General features: G+C 17.0%; 5 protein-coding genes across 5 annotated transcripts, besides 41 other annotated features; all 5 read right to left on the minus strand. All coding sequences in view use genetic code 6, as the record gives it.

The window, feature by feature from the left end:
- Window positions 1-29: part of a microsatellite that runs on past the window's edge.
- A 73-nt stretch (window positions 30-102) lies between these two features.
- Window positions 103-143: a microsatellite.
- Window positions 144-1,572: 1,429 nt separating this feature from the next.
- Window positions 1,573-1,601: a microsatellite.
- Window positions 1,602-2,085: 484 nt separating this feature from the next.
- IMG5_117590 (hypothetical protein) lies at window positions 2,086-3,901 on the minus strand (the record flags this gene model as incomplete). The annotated part of the gene is made up of 5 exons (XM_004034554.1): window positions 2,086-2,426; window positions 2,491-2,656; window positions 2,707-2,838; window positions 2,884-2,960; window positions 3,025-3,901. 5 exons carry the CDS (start codon window positions 3,899-3,901, stop codon window positions 2,086-2,088), a joined length of 1,593 nt encoding a protein of 530 aa, XP_004034602.1.
- Window positions 3,902-4,111: 210 nt separating this feature from the next.
- Window positions 4,112-8,215, minus strand: IMG5_117600 (phospholipid-translocating p-type flippase family protein, putative; the record flags this gene model as incomplete). Its single annotated transcript, XM_004034555.1, has 10 exons — window positions 4,112-4,800; window positions 4,863-5,295; window positions 5,344-5,436; window positions 5,501-6,112; window positions 6,190-6,460; window positions 6,518-6,883; window positions 6,934-7,185; window positions 7,250-7,438; window positions 7,699-7,826; window positions 7,949-8,215. The coding sequence occupies 10 exons, from the start codon at window positions 8,213-8,215 to the stop codon at window positions 4,112-4,114; spliced, it is 3,300 nt and encodes a 1,099-aa protein (XP_004034603.1).
- Window positions 7,849-7,887: a microsatellite.
- A 2,284-nt stretch (window positions 8,216-10,499) lies between the features above and the next one.
- Window positions 10,500-10,588: a microsatellite.
- Window positions 10,589-11,163: 575 nt separating this feature from the next.
- Window positions 11,164-11,201: a microsatellite.
- Window positions 11,202-11,479: 278 nt separating this feature from the next.
- Window positions 11,480-11,534: a microsatellite.
- A 24-nt stretch (window positions 11,535-11,558) lies between these two features.
- Window positions 11,559-11,583: a microsatellite.
- A 99-nt stretch (window positions 11,584-11,682) lies between these two features.
- Window positions 11,683-13,567, minus strand: IMG5_117610 (hypothetical protein; the record flags this gene model as incomplete). The annotated part of the gene is made up of 4 exons (XM_004034556.1): window positions 11,683-12,674; window positions 12,731-13,101; window positions 13,152-13,247; window positions 13,290-13,567. 4 exons carry the CDS (start codon window positions 13,565-13,567, stop codon window positions 11,683-11,685), a joined length of 1,737 nt encoding a protein of 578 aa, XP_004034604.1.
- Window positions 13,251-13,288: a microsatellite.
- Window positions 13,566-13,641: a microsatellite.
- Window positions 13,566-13,658: a microsatellite.
- Window positions 13,567-13,651: a microsatellite.
- Window positions 13,585-13,629: a microsatellite.
- Window positions 13,601-13,634: a microsatellite.
- A 150-nt stretch (window positions 13,659-13,808) lies between the features above and the next one.
- Window positions 13,809-13,877: a microsatellite.
- Window positions 13,878-14,032: 155 nt separating this feature from the next.
- Window positions 14,033-14,075: a microsatellite.
- A 428-nt stretch (window positions 14,076-14,503) lies between these two features.
- Window positions 14,504-14,577: a microsatellite.
- Window positions 14,578-14,755: 178 nt separating this feature from the next.
- Window positions 14,756-20,609, minus strand: IMG5_117620 (hypothetical protein; the record flags this gene model as incomplete). The annotated part of the gene is made up of 12 exons (XM_004034557.1): window positions 14,756-14,829; window positions 15,399-15,416; window positions 15,501-15,687; window positions 16,540-16,809; window positions 16,851-17,264; window positions 17,307-17,624; window positions 17,666-17,756; window positions 17,816-18,642; window positions 18,696-19,679; window positions 19,771-19,983; window positions 20,037-20,073; window positions 20,470-20,609. The coding sequence occupies 12 exons, from the start codon at window positions 20,607-20,609 to the stop codon at window positions 14,756-14,758; spliced, it is 3,573 nt and encodes a 1,190-aa protein (XP_004034605.1).
- Window positions 15,314-15,397: a microsatellite.
- Window positions 15,316-15,390: a microsatellite.
- Window positions 16,063-16,182: a microsatellite.
- Window positions 19,690-19,752: a microsatellite.
- Window positions 20,564-20,598: a microsatellite.
- Window positions 20,608-20,732: a microsatellite.
- A 92-nt stretch (window positions 20,733-20,824) lies between these two features.
- Window positions 20,825-20,862: a microsatellite.
- Window positions 20,836-20,885: a microsatellite.
- Window positions 20,886-21,037: 152 nt separating this feature from the next.
- Window positions 21,038-21,083: a microsatellite.
- Window positions 21,084-21,227: 144 nt separating this feature from the next.
- Window positions 21,228-21,280: a microsatellite.
- Window positions 21,241-21,299: a microsatellite.
- Window positions 21,241-21,300: a microsatellite.
- Window positions 21,272-21,330: a microsatellite.
- A 433-nt stretch (window positions 21,331-21,763) lies between these two features.
- Window positions 21,764-21,796: a microsatellite.
- A 65-nt stretch (window positions 21,797-21,861) lies between these two features.
- Window positions 21,862-21,919: a microsatellite.
- Window positions 21,863-21,926: a microsatellite.
- Window positions 21,866-21,924: a microsatellite.
- Window positions 21,927-23,513: 1,587 nt separating the features above from the next.
- Window positions 23,514-23,591: a microsatellite.
- Window positions 23,519-23,606: a microsatellite.
- Window positions 23,524-23,553: a microsatellite.
- Window positions 23,607-23,674: 68 nt separating the features above from the next.
- Window positions 23,675-24,408, minus strand: IMG5_117630 (hypothetical protein; the record flags this gene model as incomplete). The annotated part of the gene is made up of 3 exons (XM_004034558.1): window positions 24,339-24,408; window positions 24,056-24,180; window positions 23,675-23,986 (listed from the first exon to the last, which is right to left on the minus strand). The coding sequence occupies exons 1-3, from the start codon at window positions 24,394-24,396 to the stop codon at window positions 23,675-23,677; spliced, it is 495 nt and encodes a 164-aa protein (XP_004034606.1). The 5' UTR covers window positions 24,397-24,408.
- Window positions 24,199-24,250: a microsatellite.
- Window positions 24,204-24,249: a microsatellite.
- Window positions 24,229-24,272: a microsatellite.
- Window positions 24,243-24,325: a microsatellite.
- Window positions 24,409-24,543: the final 135 nt, after the last annotated feature.

The following is a 24,543-nucleotide window of genomic DNA, read 5'->3' on the forward strand; positions in this document are numbered from 1 at the left end:
ATTTAAATTTAATTATTTTATATTTTATTAATTTATAAATAAAATAATGAGTTCATTTATTGAAGCAGACTTAAAATTATAACCAATTATAAATGAAAACAGATAATTAAAAAAAGCATTAAAATAATTATAAAATACATTAACAAGAACTATAAGTATTTTTTTTTAAAAAAAAAAACGAACAAAAAATCTAAATAAGTTTTACTTTTATTTAAAAAAAAGATGATTGTGAGACCATAAAATAAATACACGAAGATTTTAAATAGCATTATTAAAAAATAAAGGAAGAAAAAGAAGAAATACAATAAAAAATTAGTTCTGTTTTAAATGAAAAAACAGATATTGAATATAATTATGAAAATATAATAAAAAACTTGAAAAATTAATTACTATAAAAATAAAATTAACTAGAAAATTTTTAAAATAGAATAAATCCCACTTTAAATTAAGATATATTAAGATTTAGGATTATTAATGAATTAGAAGAACCTCATAAATTTCAACTTTAATAAAAAGATAATGAAATTTAAAGACTTTAGGAATGTTCATATCAAATGAAAACTTAAATTGAAATTTTAAAAAATAAACTAGATTAAGCTAAGAATGATTCAAGAAGAGAAATATATGATTTAAAAGAAAGACATAAAGTATTTTTTTTTAATTGATTTATATATAATTTAAAAATTTAATAAAGTTAGAACTTAAGGAATTTTATTTAGAAAATTAAATTAATAATGAATAAAATTAAGACACTTAAAGAGATAATTATTAAATAAAAATATATGAAAAAGAAGTTGAAAATGCTAGAATTTAGTTAATTAATAAAGAAGATAATATATATTAATTAAGAAAGGAAATAGTAAATAATATAATACTTTTTAAAATAAAATTTAATAAAAAAATATATAATAAAAAGGACGAATTGAAATTCAAAGAATCTAACTAAATAGAAAAATTAGTTAATGAGATTTAATAAATAAAAGAAGAAAAAAGGCAAATAGAATCATAAAAAATGCAATTTCAGGATCATATACATGATTTAGAATTAGAAATAAAAAAATATTCGGAATAATAAAATTCTTAATCTATGTCTCCTTAAAAATCAATTCTGAATTATGTATTTTTTTTTTATATTAGTATATTTTAATTTAATAAATAAGCATGGAGAAGATTTAATAAGAATAAAAAAGAAAGAAAATAAAACAAGAATTTTAAAATAATAATTAGATGAATTAAAGTAAAAGTAAGATAAATAGAAATAAGAAAGCAAAGAAAATGAGAAAAAATTGGAAGATTAAATAGATAAATTAAGAAAAGAAAAAAAAGAAATTCTAATTGAAAATTAAAAATTAGTTATTGATTTGTAAGAAAAATTAACTGAAGAAAAGAGAAAATTTTAGGATATACAATCCAAATATAAAGATTTAGAATTCTAAAAATAATAAAATATTGAAAATTATGATGCTTAAAAAACATAAACTTATAAATAATAAAATATTACATAATAAGTAAAAAAATATAATTTTTTTTTGTTACTTTTATATAAAAAGGATTATTAAATTCTTAAAAATAAAAATACAAAACTAAAATAAAAACTAAAAGAAGCAAATTAAAAAATAATGACATTATTAAATTAAAAACTTCACGATAAAATAAATAAAAATAGTGTTGCCTAACAATTAATATAACCTGTATAAAATGAAAATATTTACAAAAATTTATCATTTAATAGTCTTCCTTAATTTAAATAATAATAAAATGACCTTATTCCAAATAGTGCAATATAAAATTAAAGCAATTTTCATTTTACAAATAATAGTTAATTTTAATAATAATAAAATAGTGGTTATTTTCCAAATAATACAATAAGTTTAAATAATTAATTTAAGAATAATGATATAAAAAACGAATTAGATGAACATAAAAATAGATTAGAAAATTTAAAAAATAATGTTGATGATATAAATAGAATTACAAACTAATAGTTTTATAAATCTTATTATTGATTAGATATATATAAATACATATTTATATATTGAAACTTACAATAATAAATATAATATACGTATACTATTTTTTTTTATTTCAAATATCATTCATAAAATTAACAGCCGCAATTCTATCTAAAGCATAATGATAATTTTTTAAATCTTTTAAAAAATATGGCAATTTAATATTTTAAATATTTATTAATCCTTTTTATTGTAATTTAATACAATCTTTAACAGTTATTTTTCCTGAATGTAAACTTATCATATCACACTAATTTCTATATTTTAATACCCTTCTAACACCCATTAAATATATTTGGTCTTTATACATTCCCAAAGGCTATTAAGTATCTAAAATTCCTCTTTTTACTCTCACACATTCTCTCCATCTTTTTTCAGGATCTTTTATGTATTTTTCCAAATCCTTAAATAATTCTTTTATTTTTTAAATTAACAAATTCTTGCAAAAAATTATGTATATATATAATAGAATAAAAACCTTAAAATGACATTTTACTACTTTAAACACTTGCATAATATAATAGAGCTGCACCAAAAATGTACGGTTGTTTATTTGGATTTAATGCACTATCATATTTTTAATTTATTAAAGCTAATCCCTCTTCCACTTTATGTGATTATTCTAAATTGTATTTTTTTCTTTACTTTTTTAATAGAAATAAAAATATATATAATTAAATAAATAGAAAAGTACTTTATTCCAAACTTATAATTTATTATTATGTTTTCGTAAAAAGTGTGTTCCTATTTCATGATTTAAAACTCCTTATATTATGTCTTGTCTATAATTAATTGGCATCCCTATAATAATTTTACTTTTTCCATCCTTTTATTTAATAATATTAAAATAAAAATGAAATATAATTTTTACTTTCGAATGCTAACATATTGTAGGAGAAACTGTATTATATTCAAAGTCAAAATCTACTAGACTTTCGCAATCTAAATCTTTATATTTTAATTTTTTTTATTAAAGGAAAAAAAAAAATTTATTTAAAATATTAAAATTTACCTTTAATATATTTTTAAAAATGAAATTAAGTTAAATTTATATCAATTAAAGGGCCTCCATCGATTTCATGAAACCTATCTTCAGAACCATAATTTTTAATAACAGCATTTAATATTTTCAATGCTAAAGAAAAATATTTTGTATGTGGAATTTAAAAATTTAAAATAATTTCCTAAATTCTATATGTAAATTTAGGATTATAATTAAATTATTGTTAAAAAAAAGTAATTTTTTCTTATTCTAAATTTTCTGGACGTAAATCTTTTAATGCGGTTTTTTTTTGTTTTTTTTTTATGATTCTTATTTTTCTTGTTATAATTATTATTATTTTGGTTTTTTTTATTTTTGTTGATTTTGCTTCTTTTTTTCTGTTATTTATTTTAATACTTTTTAATTATTTAGTTCTATTTTAATTGAACTTTTTTTTAATCTTTTTAGATTATTTCGCTTTCTAAATACAAATTCTTGTTTATATTTAATGACTTTAATTAGATACTTATTGAAGATGAAAATAAACTTTTTGCCCTTTCTTAGTTTATCTTATTATTTTTCTGTCTTGATCTTGTTGATTCCATTTTTATTAATATACAAATAAAATTATTAAAAAATTATTATATTATTATTATTTAAAAATATTTAAGTAATTTTTTTTTATGAAAAAACTTTATTTTATAAAAATATTTAATGGGTTAAATTAAATTTTAAAAGTAAATTAGATATTTTTAAAAATTTCTAAAAATTTAAATGTTAAGTAAAAATTGTAATAAGATAATTGAAATTCTCTATAAATTTTTGCATAAAAATTAAATAAAATAATAAAAAAAAATGTTTTTTAATATATATTAATTAATAATAATATAAATTATTTTAAATACATTAATTATTATTATAAATATGTGTTTGTAAACTTTCAATTAAATTAAATAATAATAAGAAAATTTGTATAATTATTATTTTAAAATAACTAACAAAAAATAATAAAATACATATAATTATTTTGGTTTTCAAAAATAAAAGTAAAATATATTTATAAATAAATAATATTTTATGTTTAATAATTAATACTTTATAATTGTATAAGTTATCTTCATTTTGAAGAATTAATGCTTTATTATGAAAATTATTATTTATTAATAACAAATCCTTATTTATTATTTTTTCCAAACAATATTTTGCATTATATATTAGTTAATTTTTTTTCCTCAACTTTAATATTATTAACATTATTATCGTATTACTTATTAAAATCCTTTTCATATTCCCATTCTTTTTTTAATTTTATTTAAAATTAATAAATAAATATATTATAAATATACTTTAATATAAAAAATAAGCCCAGTCGAATAAACTGGTACTTCCAACAATCAAGATAGTACCAAAATGAAAATTAGGAGTAACAAGTAACCTTTAATTAAAAATATATTATGTGATTTTTTAAAAAAATAAATATTTACGAATTTAAATTCTCATCTATATCATTAAAACTAGGTGTTTCATATAAAAAATGCCATGAAGCCACATAAAATAATAAAGAAAGAATAATAGATAAATATAATCCAAAAGTATGAGTATTAGAAATAATGATAATTTTTATATTTGATATTAATATAATACTTCCATAAATCATAGCTCCCATAGATTAATAGCATTTATTTCTTCCATCTGAAGTTATAAAATTAATAATAAGTGAAAAAAAAGAGAACGCATACATTATGCAACTTTACAAAACTGCAATAATAATTTATTACCTAATCAGACCTTAATTAAAATTCTTATCTTTTTTTTTTTAATAAAAAATTAACATATTTAAAGCAATAGTTTATATTTTTTTTGCTTACTTTTAAGTCCTTATTCATAATAATTTTTCTTTTTGTTTTCAACTAAATGTTATTCATTATATTCTTTATCTAATAAAGCATAAATAATGATAGGTACTGAAGTAAAGAAAATATTAAACCCTTAATAAAGAAAAGTATCATACAAAGATGTGGCACTGAAATAATTAACTACACCATTACAAAACTAAGGAAACACAAGTAATATATTCTTATAAAAATTATACAACACAAGTTAAGAATTTTTCCTATAACATTCTCTTCCGTGGTAAAAAAGAAGTCTTCTTAAATGCTTGAATTCGTCTATTGCAAAATCACTTGCTTTAGCGGCTTATTATCCCTCTTTACCTAAAATTCCTATACCTACATGTGCTGCTAAAATCATATTTACATCGTTTGATCCATCTCCTATAGATAAAGTCATAGAATTCGGATCCTTTTGTTTATTTTTTTTTTGTTTAAAAAAAAAATAATTTCTTTTTACGTTTTAACGCACCATAAGTAACATTTATTATTTTTAAGGGGGAGAAACTCTACAACTAAGTACACAATTGCAATGTTTGATAAGTTATAAAATCTTTTTTTTATTTTTAATTAACAAAAATAATGATATATTTTAAGTTTTGTTAAAATAAAATTACTGCATTTTTTATGTTAGGTATTTTTAAATGATTAATAGATTCTCCAGAAATAACTAATGAAAACTTTTTTTAATTATTTTTATTATTATTTTGTGATAATTCTTAATTTTTTTCATTCAAAAAGCTTAAAAGAACATTTTCATCTTTAAAATCAATAATAATATTTTCCTAATCCTAATCTAATAAATTACATGAATATCCAATATTAATTGCTGTTTCAATTTTATCCCCTGTAAGCATCCAAATTTTAATTCCAGCCTGTTTAAAAGCTAAAATCGTTTCTGGAACTTAATCTTAAAGTTTATCTTCGATAGCTGTTCCTCCTAAAATAGTTAAATCTTATTCCAATTCATTTTAAAGCTAATATATTTAATTATAATAATCATCCTAATTTAAACTTTATGTATTTAATTAAAAACATTACTAATATCGTATATCCCATTCATCATATTCGATTTTCGATATAGTCCTTTAAGCCAACATCATTGTCCTTAAGCCTTTCAAACTCATTTCATTAAGCTTTTCTTTCAAATAAATTAACATTATTTAGTCTGTATTTTTAGATGCTTTCTCTGACAAAATCTAGTCATTGCCTTTACAATAAATAATAATCTTTTTAATGGAGTAAATTTTAAACACTTTTATTAAAATTTTTATTTTTTATTTTTTTTATTTAATTTTAATATTACTTCTCCATCTTCATTTTATATTATTACTGATTATCTTTGTCTTAAAGAATCAAACTCGAACGTTTATAGTATTTTAAATTTATATGTAATATTCATATGTCTTATATATATATTATCGTTCATATCTCTTGTCCTAAATTCTATTCCTGAGAATTTCGCGAAATTAACAAGAGCTTATTCGTCTGGTGATTACTACATATATACTGTTTCTCCATTTTTATCTATTTTTGAATTCACAGTATGGCAAGTTGCTATTAAAAATAAAATTTTCCTTTTTTTTTTATTTAATTTATTTATAAAAAAAAAATATTATATATTTTGTTATTACTCTATTTATTTAACTTCTTCAGTTTTTGAATTTTATAGTAGTTTCATAAACTTTTTGTCCCTAAAATTAACGTTTGTTACTTTAGGATAGTTTTTCTAAATTTCTTCATCTGTTAAAGCTTCATAACATGGATCTTCTTCGTAACCATAAATAACATCATTTACTACTAATTATCGAAATTCCATAATATTTTTGGTTAAAGTTCCTGTTTTATCAGTAAAAATATGGTTTATTTATCCTAGTTCTTCATTTAAATTTGATGTTTGCACATTAGTTTGACCCATTTTGGGATCTTTTTAAATTTATAACCCCTAAAAAAATTTAACTGTCTCTAAAGTAACTAATAAACTTATAGGAACAATGTTACTTTTTAATTAAAAAAAAAAAATTTAAAAAAATAAAAGAGAAAAAAAAACGTAAATATAAGTATCCAATTTCCAAAATTAGTAAAGAAAGCAATATGGTATTATTTATCATATTCATTCATAACTAAATAGCTAAATTCATATATATTATTAAGATAAGAAAGCAAATATACAATGGCGGCAATAATACTTAAACAAATTTAAATAGCAAACAAATTAATGATAAACTTTTATAAAAGTATTAAAATTTTGCTTTTTTTCATTTTATATTTAAATAAATTTATCATTATTTTAGTATTATGCCTTTTTAATTATTTTATTTTTAACAAAAATTTAAATTAACTATATTTATATATTTAAAAAATACCCTGTATAACAAACCATCCCTATAATGTATTCAGTATTCATTAAACGACAGCCTCTTAAAGCAAAATTTTACAAATTCAAAGGAATTTCATTACCATCATACATGAGAATCTATCCGTTAAATCTATTGATAATTTCATTAGGTTTTTCATAATTTACAATAAAAATATTTTTAGGTAAATCTAATTCACTTTAAATATATTACATTAATTTCAAATTTACATTTTTTTGCTATAAATTTGTCTCTCCGTCTATGTTTTGGTTTCGACAAAGCAAGCTCCTTTTTCTTCTGAAGTGCAAATTATTATTAAATCAGCTGGGAAAGTTTATTCTTTTTTTATTTTAATTAAATGCCCAGGATATAAATTTTTAGATGGTATTTAATCAAAACAATCTTTTTTATAATCATAAATATCAATCAAAGTATTATTTTCAGTTTTATCAGATTACATTCGTTTATAATCTTCGAAAAAATCTTTAGCTGCACTTATACCTACTATAAATAGTAGAGGAACAAATATTACTGGAAGCCCTTGTGTTATTGATATTTAAGGGATACTTTGCAATATACCAATTACCTTTATTTTATATTTATATATTTTTTAAATAATTAAATTTTAAATTTAAATTTTAAATATTTTAGTTTATTTAATTTAAATTATTTTATATATAAATAATAATATTATTTTTTTGTATTTACTAAAAAGTATAAATTTGCTAATTTTCTAAATTATTAATATAAGTTTTTGGGAAAAAAAGTTAGCCATGTATATTAATTTGTTTATATCATATTATTTGGTAAGTTCATATCTGGTCTACCACAAGTTATTTTTCTATCTTTTAAAATATATTTAGCTTTGTCAGAAGTAAATAAAGATATTTATCTTTTTCGAGTCACATGCTAATACTCATAATCTAAAATAATATTTTTTCGAAAAATAAAATAAAAAATATTGTTATTTACCATAACCAAATTAAGGATTTGTATTAATATTTTATTTGCTGATTTCTTTATTCATTCTTTTTTTTATGATTGTTTATTATTTATTTTATAATTTTTATTTGGGAAAATAAATTATCAATAATATAATATATTGGAAAAAATATAATAATTTATATTATATTATTTAATTATAAATTTTAAAATAAGTTTTTTACATATATATATTTTATATGGGTAAGAGAAAATAAAAAAATTATAAATAGTTATGAAAAATTTTTAAAATTATAAAAAAATAAAAAAAAATTATTTATAAATAAAATATAGATATAATGTTTCTTTATAATTAAATTTGATTTATTTATTTTTATATAATTATTATCTTTATTTATTTCATTTATGCTATAATTATTAATGATTATTTTCTATCAATAAACTATACTCTTTATGTACTTCAAATAATCCTAAAGCAATTTTTTCTATATTGGTTTAAAATTAATTGTTTTTCTCGTCATTTTATTATTCCAATTAGTTAAGTTTTTTATCTATATCTTATAATACTGTATTTTAAATATTTTAATAGATTTACTGCATTTTTTATTTTAAAAAATATTAATAATTTAAATATATATATAAAAATAAATAAAAATTTATTTTAATTTTTTTCTATATCGTATAATTATTAAAAATATTGTCTGAATTATTTATTATATATATATTTGTTAATTATTTATCAAGCAAAGCTTAATAATTTGATTTTATGAATACCAGATTAGTATTCATTATTTTTCATATTCTATATTTTTATATATTAATAATAAATAAAATATATAGAAATTTTATTTTTAAAATAGTTACTAATCACATCAAATTACTTCACTATTTAAAAAATTTTTAATATTATTTTATTAATAAATTCGAGCTCATTTATGATTTTTTTAATAATAAAAAATATTAATTTTTATAAACATTAAATTTCGTTAAAAAAAAAACATAAATAAACAACAATTATAACTAATTTAAAAATAAATATGTAATAATTAAATAAAATATTAGAGAAATAAAAACAATCAAATATTCAGATTGACTTTAAAATAAAAAATCCATTATAATAATAGTACTATTCATAATAATAATAATAAATAAATACATAAGCTTGAATATCTGAAAATTCACCTATAAAAAAACACTATTACACTAATCAATAAAATTTATATAAAACATTGCAATATCAATCAATAACAAGTATAATACCCATTTGTATGTAAACAGAAAGTTCTAAATAATCATTAAACCCTTTATAATAAAAAATAAAGTATTCATCCTAGCCTAATCCTAAAGAAACTAATTAAGAAATAAACGAAAATATAGAATATACATTAAACAAAAATTATTCGAAGCAGATAAAAAATTAAATAATGAATGGACATATAAAGTAATCATTCGATTGCGGTATTAACATTAGTTATATAAATCCAGATACAATAAACAAAAAATGTTCAAGTAATAGTTTATATTTAAATAAATAAAATAATAGGTGTAATAGTTTTTAATTAAATTAAAATAATTATGTGAAAATAAGTTAATAGAAATCTAGTAATTTAAAAAATAATATAATAGAATAAAATTATATAAATATAAATGATTGTTTAAAGCCTTTAAAAGTATCGAAATTATTAAATATAGAAAATTAGTATTAAAAAAGCTTTCTAAAACAGCAAATTTAATAGAAATAAAATTATTAAGAATATGATTTTTATTAAAAAAAGAAACAATTTTAATAATAAATTGAAAAAATTAAAGAAAAATTTCAAGAAAATTAAATTTAAGTTAAAAATAATATCCGTTAAAGGACTTAATCATAAAAGTTTGTAATTAACAATTCTTTAGAAGTTCTTGATTCATATAATAGTGTATTAAAAGATATTATTTCTTATGTATAAAAAACTTTCCAATAAACTTAAGTTTGCCCAAGAATTTAAACTTATATTAATTTCTTCTTATAAAATATAAACTTAATTTAATTAAATGATGAAAATTCCAATGAAATGGAACTAAGCTTAAATGATCTTAATACTATTATTGAAAAAATTGCGGTCTCTACGGATTAAATATCAAGTGACGTACTTAATTATGCACATAAAGCTTATCAAATTGGATTAAAAAAACTTAATATTTTGAAAAATTAGAAAAAAACGAATAATTGATATAAATATAAAATAATTATATGTAAGAAGTAAATTTATTGTTTATTATATAACTTTATAATAATTAAATATTAATTTAAATAAATTATTCTTAATTATTATTATTTTTATATTAAAAATAAATTGATTATTAATTATTTTAATCTAAATTAAAATTATTAAAATTTTTTTATATATAAATAATATTCATTAATTTTATAATAACATTTTTTTTAATACTTTTAATGGGATTTATGTTAAAACAAAAATCTTAAATCTTAAATATATAATTTAAATAAGAATTCATATTAAAATTCAATTATTTACAATATTTAAAGCTTTATTAAATTCAAGTTTTTTATTTAATATATAATTTGTTAAATATTAATTTAAAACTATAATGAATATATATAAACAAAAATAATTGATTTATCTAAGTATTTTATAATTATTTTTTTTTTAAAAAAATATATATCTATATATTATATATAAAAAATAAACAAAAGAAAAAAAATTAAATAAATTATAAAATAAAAATATATAAAAAAATGAATTAATAATAATAGACATACAATAATTTATATGTAATTTTAAACGAAAATTAAACATGTCTTAAATTAACAAACATACTATAGATTTAAGATGATGCTCCTAGTGCTCAAGAAATTTAAAAACATAGTATTTTTTTTTAAAAAAAACAGTTTTATTATTCTTATTGAAATAATAGGATAGTGCGTAAATAATTTAAGATAATTGAAACAATAGTTTAACTTAAAAGATTTTCTTAAAAAATAATAAATAATTTGAAATACATAAAAAATTGTGAATTCATTTTTTTATATAAATATTAAATATATATTTATACACATAGAATATAATATGGAAATAAAATATTTAATAATATGTGTTAAATCTATATATTTTATTATTATTTTAAAGTATTAATTATTATTTACACTGAAAAAAAAAATATTTTTCATTAAAAATGAATACATTTAAATATATCTACAGTTTTTTTTTTTTTCACAGGTAAATAAAAAAAGTCTCTACATATCATTTTTATTTTTATTTTATAAAAATGTTAAAATAAATTAAAACCTAAAACTATAATTTATTTAATATTTTTTTTTATAAGTTTATTTAATAATATCATTTATAATAAAAATTAATTTTTTTAAAGATATTAAATAATAAATCTAAATAATAAATAGAGAGATAATTTTAAATTAAAAAAAAAAAAACATAAATAGTTTATACTAAATATTAAATAAAACTAATTTATATAAATTATTAATAATAAATATAAAATCAATATTATGCATATTTAACTGGTGATTTAGGTAATAACTCTTTAACAAATTCCCTATAAGTAACTTTACTATCTTCATTTTTATCATATCTTTTAACAAGATTATTTAAATCATCCCTAGTAGCAAATATTCCATATTCATTAAGGATTTATTTAAAGTCTTATAAAGTAATAAATCCACTATCCAAACTATCAATAGCTTAGAAAGCATTTTAAATAGAAAAGAAAGGTCTTCTATTCAATTACTATCTAATCAACTCTGCTTCTACTTCCGATTATAAAATTTTATTCATTAATTTCTAGAACAGTCTTCTAGTCTCAACTGAGAAGTTAAAAAGCCCATTTTCAGGATCACAATAAAGAGGTTCCCTTCTTTTAAACAAATAAGCATATTCGGAATTTGCTGGAGTGATTAAATCATTAAAATCACTATATTAAAGCAATCCATCATTATCTTTATCATATCTTTAGAAAAACAAATACAATTCATTTTTTGTAGGGAAAATTCCTATGTCATTCAAAGCAACTTCAAATTCTAATTTAGAAACATATCCATTCCCTTTCTAATCGATAATTCTGAAAGCATCTTCTATTTTGAAGTCACTTCTTAAAGCAATCTAATTTTTTAACTCTTCTACATCCTTGTCAATTAAAACTTGTTGTTTTAAAGCTTTTACTAGTTGCTCTTCTTCATGTTGTTTTAAAGGAGATTATTAGCATTTTAGTTAAGAAGAAAATAAGTGTTATTTGTATTATTTATCAGTGTTGTATTATAAACGTGATTGAACGTTTACCCTTTTTGATTATGAAGAATAACGTAATGGAGATTAGTATCTTTAAGATCTAGAATATTTCATTGAGTTTTTAAGTCTTTCTAAGCTTGCAGATCTTTGTAAATAATTATAGTATTATTAGTCTTTTAGTTCATCTTCAAATTTCTTTTTAGAACTTTTTGATGGTGTATAGAATGTTGAATTTAAATAATTTTATTCTTTTTATTTAGATTAGTATATATATTAAATAATTATATTATATTTTAAATTTTACTTTAGTTAGAATAGTTACTATAGGATTTATTTATGCTTTATTAGGGAATGTATTCTTTTACTTTATATGAAGGGAAATCATTCAATGTAATAATTTCAGCAAATTAACTGTAAGTAATATTACTTTTTGATCCTATTTTTCTAAATAAAGCAACTAATTAATCTTCATTCAACGTCATATTACACTAAATCATGAATTCGTCAATACTTTGGATATCAATATAGCCTAAACGTTTTTTGTCAATACAATTAAAGCATTCTAACTTGTTAAAATCAAATAAATCTTGTAATGATTATTTCAATCCATCTGTTTTTCTAATATTTTTTATTTCTTATTCTAATACACGAGCCAATGCCCATTCAGCTTCATAACTTTTAATAAAATAATATATATATATATTATAGTTTTTTTTTATTTTTACGGTAATGGTTCTCCATCTTATAAATAATAACTTTCTCTAAAATTAGCTAACTATTTTAATCTTCTATCTTCATGAGGTAGTATTGCTTCAGCGAAACTAATTTTTTTTATGTTATTTTTTATATATTATTTTTTATACTTAGAGTAAGACAATCTTCGATCTAAACTTGTTGTAAGTTCGTTAATTAGTTTTATGGCTTCTTTATGACTTACGTATAAGTTATTATCTTAAAAGAATTCTTAAATATCTGAAGCTAAAATAAAACCTTTTTTTCCTAAGTCAAGACGGCAGAAAGCTGCATAAGGCTCAAAAGAACTCTATTCGGCTAATACTTAACGAATTACTTCAGTTTTTTATTCTCCTTCAGCTAAAGATTATAGAACACTTGCTAATCTTAATTAAATTCTTAAAGACATTTTATTTTTTTTAATTTTATTTATTTAGTTTTATTTTTTGTATTTTTTTTGTATTTATTTTTATTTTATTTAATAATTATTTATATTTTATGATTTTTTTTTTAGGGTTGTTGTTTATTTCTTTTAATATATGATTTTTATAAATCACACATTTAATAAAAAGTTTTGATTAAAAAATTATTGGAAAATATTGAAAAATTTATCAATTTTTAAAAATAAAATTAAATTGAATAGATAGATAATATATATATATATATATATATATATATATATATATATATATATATATATATTGTATATATATATATATTATTTTATTAAAATTTTAATTACCATTAGAAAAAAAGTATTTTAAATTTTATGGTATAATTTTATTAAATAATTTATTAAATTAAAAATTAATAAATTTTTATCAAATTAAATCAATAAATTTTTTTTATTTAATAAATAATTAATTAAAATTAATTTTATAAATATTTTTTTTTATATATTTTTTGTAAATATTTTTATGGAATTTGTTAAATTTTATTAATCTCAACATTTAATAAAAAATAATTTATTTTAATAATATTTTTTTTTTTTTATTATTAATATGTAAAATATTTAAAATTGAATTTATCTTTTTATACAATATAAATTTCATTAGTTGTTATTATAATATTAATTTTAATACTTTTTATTTTAATAATTTTATATATTGTTTTTATATATAAAATAAGCATTTTTTTTTATTTGCTTATAATCTATTAGGTTATAATAACTTTTTGTAATTGAAATAGAAACATTTTTAATTTATCTTAATAAAAACAAAAAATTATTGATTTATATTATTTTTTAACGTAATATACTTCATCAAAATTATATTTAGTTTTATAAATTATATAATAATTTAAAAATATAAATTTAATATAAAAAAAAAAAAATATTCTTTTGTTATAATATATATATAATTAAAAATTTATAAAACATATTTAATATAATAATATAATTAATAATATATAGAAAATATTAAAATTTAAATAATAAAAAAAACTTTTTAATCTTAATTAAATTTATTAAGTATAATATAAAAATAAAGAAAAAATATAAAAATAATAAAAATTGCGAAAATTATAATTTATATTTTGTATGTAAATATATATATATATATTTCTTTTATTATAATAATATGTAAATATATTATTTTTTTCATGTCTCCTAAAAGACTTCAAATGCTTCAGGAATTTGTAAGTTTTTACAGAATTCAATATTCATTAAAATTTCTTTTTAAAATTATTAAATATCATTTTTTCTTTCTTTTAATTATGTTTATAATTTAACACATTATTAATAAATTTAAGGAAACAATTACCTTGCTTGTTAAATCTATTAAAAATATTACTCAAAAGCCTAAACAAGAACTTTATTTGATTAATTGGATTAATAAACTTTATTATATTCGCTATATTATATTTTGTTATGAAATTTTTAATTAATAAACTATTAGCTTTACATTATTTATTGTGCTAAATTATAATAAAAATCAAAACAATTACTTAATTCATATTCTAATTAAGCTTTAGATTTAATATTATATCCTAATTTGGAATTGTCATTATTATTTTCTTTTTATTTTTGTTCTTTAATAATTACACAACCCATTTTTATAATTATAAAAAATAAATTTTATTAAATTGTATAAAAAAAAATGTATATTTAAGTTTTATGTTTAAATAAATAAAAATATATAAATTTAAATTTGTAGATTTTATATATATATATATATATATAATAATAATTTTATATTAATATATACATATATATATATATATATATATTTATATTTTTATACTCTATTCTTTTATATAGACTAATTTATTAATTTATTAAATATAGTTTTCAATTAAAAATATAAAAAAATCATATAATATTTATTCATTTTTTCCTTTTTTACCTGCTTTTTTTAATTCAGCTTATTTTTCTATCTAAAAATTAGGATTATTTTCTGCTTCTTCTAAAATTTTATCCATTTTATCAATAATTTCCTATTCAATTCCTTAAACTGAGTATTTTTTGAAATTTTCAAAACAATCTTTAAGCAAATCAATATTAAAATTTGCTAAACAGTCTTATATTTTTTCCTATAGTTATTAAATTTTTAAATTATTTAATCGCATTTTTGCAGTTTATATGATATTCTAATTAGAATCTTTGATATCTTAATAAATTAAAATCTTTTTTTCAAAATCTTAAATACTTAAAGTAGTTTATTAACTTTTTAAAAAATCAATTAACTCCCTTTCTATATTATTTTAAATTTCTAATTTAAGCCTAAAATCTTCTCTTTCATTCAAAAACTTATTCCAATTTTATTTAAAAAATAGTCGTTCTTAAATTTATTTATCTAAAATAATATTAATTTATTATTATTAATATTCTTTTAATTCATCCCTTTAAATTTAATTTCTTATTAATATTCCTGATATTTCTTCTTAACTTAATTATAAATTTTCTCTTATTTAATTTTATTATATAATTAATATATATAATATATATATATATATATTTTTCAAAATATATATTAAATATAAATTATTTTATATTTATATCTTTAATTATATATATTATATAAAAATACTTTATTTCTTATATATTTTTTTATGTTCGTATTTTTATTTCTCCTGCATGTATTGCATATTAATCCTATACTCTAGGTTATTCCATATGCTTTATTTTTAAAAAATTATATATTTTTTATTGATTCGTAAATTATACATTTAAAAAAGAATTAATTTCTATCGTTTAATGTTAAAAACTTTAAGGAAAAACTAAATTTTACTCATTATTTCTACCTTAATTTAAATTTTCATCCTTTCCTCCTTTTTTATTGTTTACTTTTTTATCATCTTTTTTTTGAGATACTGGTACTCCTCCTTTTTTATCTTAATTTTTTATATATATAAATAATTAATAAATATTTAAATATAATATACTTTCTTCTCTTTGTAATTTATTTAATCTAGGTTCGTTTATTATGAGCAGTTCTTCATCAGATAGTTCAATTCCTTTTTTTTTTTTAATAGAATTTGATATTTTTTTCTAGATTTTTTAGCTTTTTCAGCTCTTCCTTATTCTTTGTCTTCCCAGCTTTTTATAACTTCTTTTTATTTTTCTTCTTTATCGGTGTCCTTAGCAAAAACTAAAGTTTCTGAACTAAAAACTTTCAAAAACCAATAAATATTTTCTGTTTTTTCATTCAAACTCTATTTTTTGTATAAAAAAAAATATATAAAAAAAATTAAACTTTTGCATAAGGCCATTCATTTAAATCAAAAGTAGCTTATAAAATATAAGATTTATTTTAATTTTTATTAGGTTTTAAAATAATATTAGAAATTAAAGCTTAATTGAGTCCATAACTATAAATTACAGTAATTCCATCTTCTAAAAGTTCTAATTTTATATTAATTTTTTCGATTATAATTTTTTCTTAAAAATCTAAAAATTATTATTAATCTTTCCCTTTTTTTTTATTATCTATATTATTTCCTCCTCCTTATTAATTATTTATTAATTCTGCAATTCTCAAATTTAAAGTTACAATTGTTAATTCTGAAACAAATATTTTTTCCCTAAAAATAATTCCGTATTTTGAAGGAACGTACTTATCTACGTACTTTATAGGTTCTAAATGTTCTATATTTATGAACTCTAGTTACTAATTTTTAATTTAATGTAAAATAAATTATATAAAAATTACATCTTTTGTGTAAAAGTCTGTTTATAGAATACCTTCAGGCGCATTATAGGGAACTAATCCTTCTAAAATAATATAATAAGTAGTGTTTTATTTTAATTAGATTCTTAAATAAGACGATATCATATACGAATTTTCATATAAGTTTTTATGTACTCCTTCTATTGTAGTTAACATTTCGTTGTCTTCTTAATCATTCTATTCTTTAACTTTCAGTGTCATATATTTCAAAAGTTGTTTATCATTTTTGCATTTTAATTTTAATACAAAAGAGCTTTCATTGGCTTATTTTTATATTCTAAATCTAAAAAGCATATTATACTTTATTTAATTTTTTATAAATAAAATATAATAAAAAAAACTTTATTTTATTCAAAAGCATTATAATCTATATTAAAAGATTTTAATTAATAACCTTCATATTCAGTAAGATAATTAGCAATAGAACAAGTTCTTTTATTATTATTATTTATTTTTAACAAAAAAAACATAAATATTTATAATTTAAATACCTAAAATTATTATTAGAAGAAATACTTAAAGAATAAGCAACGGGAGTATAGGCTTAAATTTTAAAAACATGATTTTTATTTTCCAATTTTAATAATTAGCAACTTTAATTTTCTTTAAATAGAGGGTATTCATAATAACTACAAAATTATTAAAAGTTAAACTTTTACAATATACAATAAGGATCAGGGACTATTTTTGCAGTTTTTGATTCTTTAAAAATAAAACTAAATAATAAAGATATCGTATTATTGTTTTCTTCATCGTTTGTATTTCTTTCTATTATAAGTACTTCGCTTTCTTCTCCTATTGTAAATTCGAATTCTTCAGATTATGAAACATTAACTATTTTATTATAATAGAATTTATTTGGATTATAATATATTTGGAAATGTTAAAATATGTTTTAAATATCAATATCCTAAACCCATAATCCTCCTAAACCTCTATTTACGGGTTATAATAAATTTTATACTGAAGAAAAGTCATTTAATGTTTTCGTTTATAAAAAGTTTTCTGAATTAGCATTTTTTTATATTTAAGACATAATTTATTTTGAGTCATCTTTTATTTCTGAATTTTCTTAATAATTAGGAGGTTTTGTTAACTTTTTTTTTAAAGCAAAAAATAAAATAAAAATAATGATTTTAAATTAAAAAATTACATTATTTAAAATACATGTTTTAGCTATATTCAACTCATCATGTGTAAAACAAGAAAAAATATTTAAAAGAGGAACTTTAGAAACTCCAGTTTTAATTTTAAAGAATAAATATTAAATTGGTGGTTTATTAATAAGTTCTAATCTTTTTTTTTCTTCTTCAAAAATCTATAGTTTTTTTTTTTTTTAAAAAAAAATATTTTTTTAATAAAAAAAAATACTTTATCTTTTAATTCTTTTTTTCGTTTTCTAGTTTCGATTTTTTATTCTTTACTCATTTTATTTATATTTTTACTAAGAATATCATTATATTCCTTTCTATATTTAATCTCATTATCAGATTTCTTCTATGCGAAAACCATATTAAATTAATCATTATAAAAGCATTCGACAACCGGATATGCGAAACCAGGAATAACATAATTAGGTTTATTATCTTAATTATACTTATTAATACTTAATAATTAACTAACTTATTATGATAAAGAATTTGCCTTTGATTTTTTCTTTACAGGGCTTTAATAATTATCTGATTATGTTTCTTCATTTGTGTCATTATTTTCGTGTCCTTCATATTCATTTTCATGTAATAATGGAACATTTTCTAATTTTAAATTTTCAAGCATTTACATTTAGACTTAATTTAATCCTCCGACAGTTAAATTTCTTTATTTTCTTCTATTAGTCGCACTATCATTATTATAATTTTCATTTTCCAGAATATCTTAATTAATTTGAAATTTTTTATCACTACTATACTGAAAAGAAGATTATCGTATTTCTACCATTTAAACACCAGCATAGCAACTAACGTAAATATCCCTATTGGAAAAATGTTTATCGGACAATAAATCTTTAATAAACTAAACTTATTCACTATCTTGAATATGAATAGGAACACATTAAGACTATAAACCAGTTAAAGAATACATTATAAATCCAGATCCAACCAAAGATCGAATATTTAACACATTAGAACTCATTTCAATCACTTTTAGTATTGCTTTTGAAAATATAAAGGTCCATATTTCTTCCTTTTTTACAGATCGAGGAAATATGCATTACCCGTTAAAATTTACAGGCATTTTATCATCTATTTCTATCTTTCTCTCTTTTCCCATATAATAGAGTTTTACCCAATATTTTCCACTTTAATTAAATGCAGGTATATTGTCTTATTAAGGAAATATTTTTGTCCATATAGGCTTTTATTTTTAATATAATATAATATATAATATAATATAATATAATATAATATAATATAATATAATATAATATGATTCATTTCATTTTTACTTTATTAGTATAACAATCACATATATTTCTATCTTTAATCATTTATAGTTAAGAAGCAATCCATTTAGAATCATCTGGGACATTAAAAGACATATCTATATTTGAAAGTCGAATTTCTTTTATTAATTAAGGCTAAGTATCATTATTTTCATCTTTTTTAGCACCTTTTTTACCAATACCAGTGTTTTTTTTTTCATTTTCGGTTTTCATATTCTATTAATATTATTTTTTATTTCTTTTTGTTTTAAATAAAAAAATGAAAATACTTTAATTCTATATTCAACTTCTTATTGCGTTTCTAATCTTTATTAATAGTCAAAAACTTTAAGTTCTAGTTTTTCTTCTTAAAAATTCTATTTATTATTATTATGTTTTTGAGAACCTACTATTTCAGACTACTTTTTAAATATTTCAGAATCTTTAACATTATTTAAAAAACTAAATCTTTTCTTGTAATATAATTTAGCCTATAGTTAGTTTACTTCTTATATTTCAGTCTTAATAAATTCATTTGGACGCCTCCAAAATACCAAGCTTTAGTATAATTAGGTTTAGAAACTTGGAGTAAGCCTTAATTATGAATAATTTTGGTCTGTGAATATTTAATTTTAAGCATTTTAGATATTAAAATCAAAATTTTGAGCAACTTCATCACTTGGCCATTCATTTATTTTATCATATTCTTGAAAAAATTATTACGTGGAAACTATTTGGCATTGATCGGGAATTTTAAATTGTATACCTTCTCTTATTTGTCCTTTAAATGTTGAAGGAATTACATCCTTTTAAGCTATTCCTTATTTATAAACTTTTCCTTTTTTATTAACTGCAGGAGGCATTATTATTATAGTTATTAATATTATTATTATTATTATTATTATTATTATTATTATTATTATTATTATTATTTTTATTATTATTATTCTTATTATTCTTATTTTTTTTATTTTTTTATTAGTATTTATATTTTTATTTTTAGAAATGATTTTTTTATTTAATTAACTGAAATATATATTTATATATTGATTTATATTTAGATAAAAATATATATAAATTTATTTTAAATATTTTTATTTATCATATTTTTATTTTTATTTAATCTTAGTTTATATTTAAAAAATTATTTAATAACTATTTCTTATTAGAATAATTTTTTTATGCAAAAAAAAAAATTATAAAAGTTAAAGATATTCCAACTATAAATTAAACAACAACATCTATTGGAATATCATTTAAAAATATTTCCTCAATAACTTTTTTTATTTTATATAAAAAAAAAATTAAATATTTATACAAAAATAATAAAATATTTAATGTGTAAATAATGTTACCTATAAAATATTCAAATTATCTTTGTTTTGCATCTAAAGTCGATGATCTTGTTGACCTATATCCATAAACTTAAAAATAATATATATCCTATTATTCTAAATTCTTAAAATAATTATTTTTTTGAAATATAATATTACCATATAATATATATATATAAATATATATATATTATATATATTTATATTTATTTATATATATTTTTAAATTTATTTCTATACATTTATAAATCCTTATATATCTGTTTCAAATTATTATCTTTGTGTATCTAAAGGTTTAAATTCTCCATTAATTTATTTTTATGTTAGTTCATCATTCCATTCTATTATAAAATCTAAACCAATCTATATCAACAATTATTATTTTATTATTTTTTATTTTTTATTTTCAATTTACTGAGCCTAAAAAGGAAATCTTTATATTATATTTTGTATTTGATTTTAATAATTTTCTATTTAATTTAAATTTCAACGGTTCATTTGGATATGAATTAAATTTTAATTAGTTGTTTATTTAAATATCAGTCATTTTTTACGAACATATATTAATAACAATCAATTAGAATATAATAAAATAAAAAGTATATATCATTTATATTATTAATTTTTATATAAAATATTATTTATAATAAAATAAGTAAAATTAAAATAATAATCCTAAATTTATATATTTATTTATTAAATATTTTATTTTTAAAGACACAATTCACTTAAATAATATTTTTAAATTATTTATTTTATTTAAATTATTAAAACTATTTTTTATAAAAATAATAATAATATAAATAATTAAATAATAATAATAATATATATATAAATAAATAAATATTTAAAATGTCATCATTTAAAGTAATATATTATATTATTTTTAAAAATTAAGATATGCATAATTTTTGAAAAAAAATATAGTTAAATTAAGATATTTTGCATAAACAAAAGATTGAAAATTATGAAAAAGATGTTTTAATTTCTTAATTAAAAGCTGAAATTTACGAATTAAAAAGTTTTAAAATTAATGCTCAGATGATGCTTTAAATATAAAAAGTATAGAATAATAGTATTATTTGATAAAAGAAGAAAATGTAAAGTAAAAGCTAATTATTTTTTTAAAAAAATAATATAAAGTTTAGAATTTAAAATGAATCTAAAATGAAAATATAAGATTAATAAAAATAAATATAAAATCTTCGTAATAAAATAGATTTATTAGAATCTTAAATATCAGAGAAAAAATTAGAAAACTAAGAATTAAAATCCGAATTACTTTCTTACAGATAATCAAACGACCACTAATAATTAGATGCTTAGCGTTTTAAATAAGAAAATATTCATTTATAGGAATTATTATAGAGAATTTAATTAGAATAAGCATAATAAAAATAAGAATTTATTTCTTTAAGAGAAAATAAAAGATAAATGTTAAAAGATATTGAATTAGTAACAAATAGTAATGATAATTTAATATCATAAAATTAAGAATAAGATAAAATTATTAGAACTTTAGAATACGAAAAATAATAATAAATAAAGTAAATAACAATACTAAAATAATAAAATGAATAGGTTAATTTTTTTATTTATTTTTTGTTTAATTTATTAATTAATTTTAATAGATGTAAAAAGAATTAAATAATTAAACTGATATACTAAAAGAATTTGAGAATTAAAAATTATAAAAAAAATAATTAGGAATTTAAAATCTTTGTGATATTGATGATTTATAAAGATAAAGAGATAAATTAAAAAATGAAAATAATCATCTTTAAATGTGCTGGAAAGAAGAATCTAATAAAAATATATCTCTTGCCAGTTAAAATGCAAATATTGAAGCTTAATTAAGGTTTTTTGAAAAAAATATATTTAAATATTTTCATTTTTTTTTTTATTAGAACTAAAAATAATCTTATAGATGAATTGAAATAAAAAATGGATGTCTTGAAAAAAGAAATATAGGAAATTGTAAAATAAAATGATTATTTATAAAATTAATTAGACTCTTCTAAAAAAAATTATGATTAATATATTTAATAGAATGTTGAAGTATATAAAATTATTATTATTTTAAAATATATATCTTTTATCAAATAAAGCTTTTAAATTAATTGGAATAATTTAATAATTAAGATGAAGATATTAGGACGATTTTAGATAGAAAAGCTCAGATTAGAGCAATAAAATAAAAAATAGAATCCTATAATAGATAATAATAAAATGAATTAAGAATATTAAGAACTAATTAATCAAAAAGTAGCTTTTAATAAAATGGGAAAAAAGAAAGTTTCTATAAAACATCACAAATATGAATAACTTTATGAAATAATAAAAGTTTTAAATAATTATTTTATTAAAAAAATAATTATTTATATATATCTAATATATATATATTTACAATAAATATTTTGTATTTTTTAAACCAAAATAAATAAAAAAAAAATTTAAAATAAAATTTAAAAAATTTTATAAAAATGAAAAAAAAATTAATAAATATAAATATATAAATAATTTTATTTATTATCAAATTTTATTTAATGTATTATATTTATATATATATATTTATTTATTTAAATTTTCTATTATCAATATGTGTAAGTTCTTTTTTCTGCTTTTTTAGGAGTATCATAAAATGTTGGTAATAAAGAAAGTTCATAATTAGCATGATCTTCTTCTAATACATCATTAGCTCTTCTGTGGTAAGCCAGTTCCATTAAGAAATCAAACATATCATCTTAACATGAATATACAGTCTCATAATACATTCTATAGCATGGATATGCTTTATATTATTTAGGATCAGCTTTTTAATCAAAATCTTTGCTACGTAAATCCCAGAAAACTTAATCACATCTAAAAAATCTTTCAAATCTCAAAGCACATAACATGTAATGATCCTTTATTTAATTAAAATTTAATAAATATAAATATGTTCTAATTCTATAATAATATTTGAATAAAAATACTTAATAACTGAAATAAGAGTTAAATGGAACTACAACTCTTTGTCTTGGTGAAAGTCCAATTTAGTACGAGTTAGTACGTCCGGTTGGAGTAAATCCAGGAAATACAATTAAATCATCCAAAGCCTCTTTTAAATTAGTTTTTTTAAAAATATATGAAATAATTATATATAAAAATATATGAAATAATTATATATATATAAAAAAATATAGATATATATATTTATAAATTAATATATATATGTATAATTATTTATATATATATATATATATGATTTTTTTATACAAGCTTCGAATATCATTGTGTATAAATCTTCAGGTTCAATCATTTAATATTTTTTCATTCCGTGATCAAAGTAGAATGGTCTTTTTTTTTTAATTTTTTTTTATTTTATATATTGTAATTTACTTTTTTTTACCTTCATGTAAATTTCTGAAATAATCATATAATTATTATTTTTCCAAACTGCATCAGTTCTTAATATAAAATC

Source organism: Ichthyophthirius multifiliis (genome assembly GCF_000220395.1).
Source record: "Ichthyophthirius multifiliis unplaced genomic scaffold scaff_1120509250951, whole genome shotgun sequence".
Taxonomy (NCBI): Eukaryota; Ciliophora; class Oligohymenophorea; order Hymenostomatida; genus Ichthyophthirius; species Ichthyophthirius multifiliis.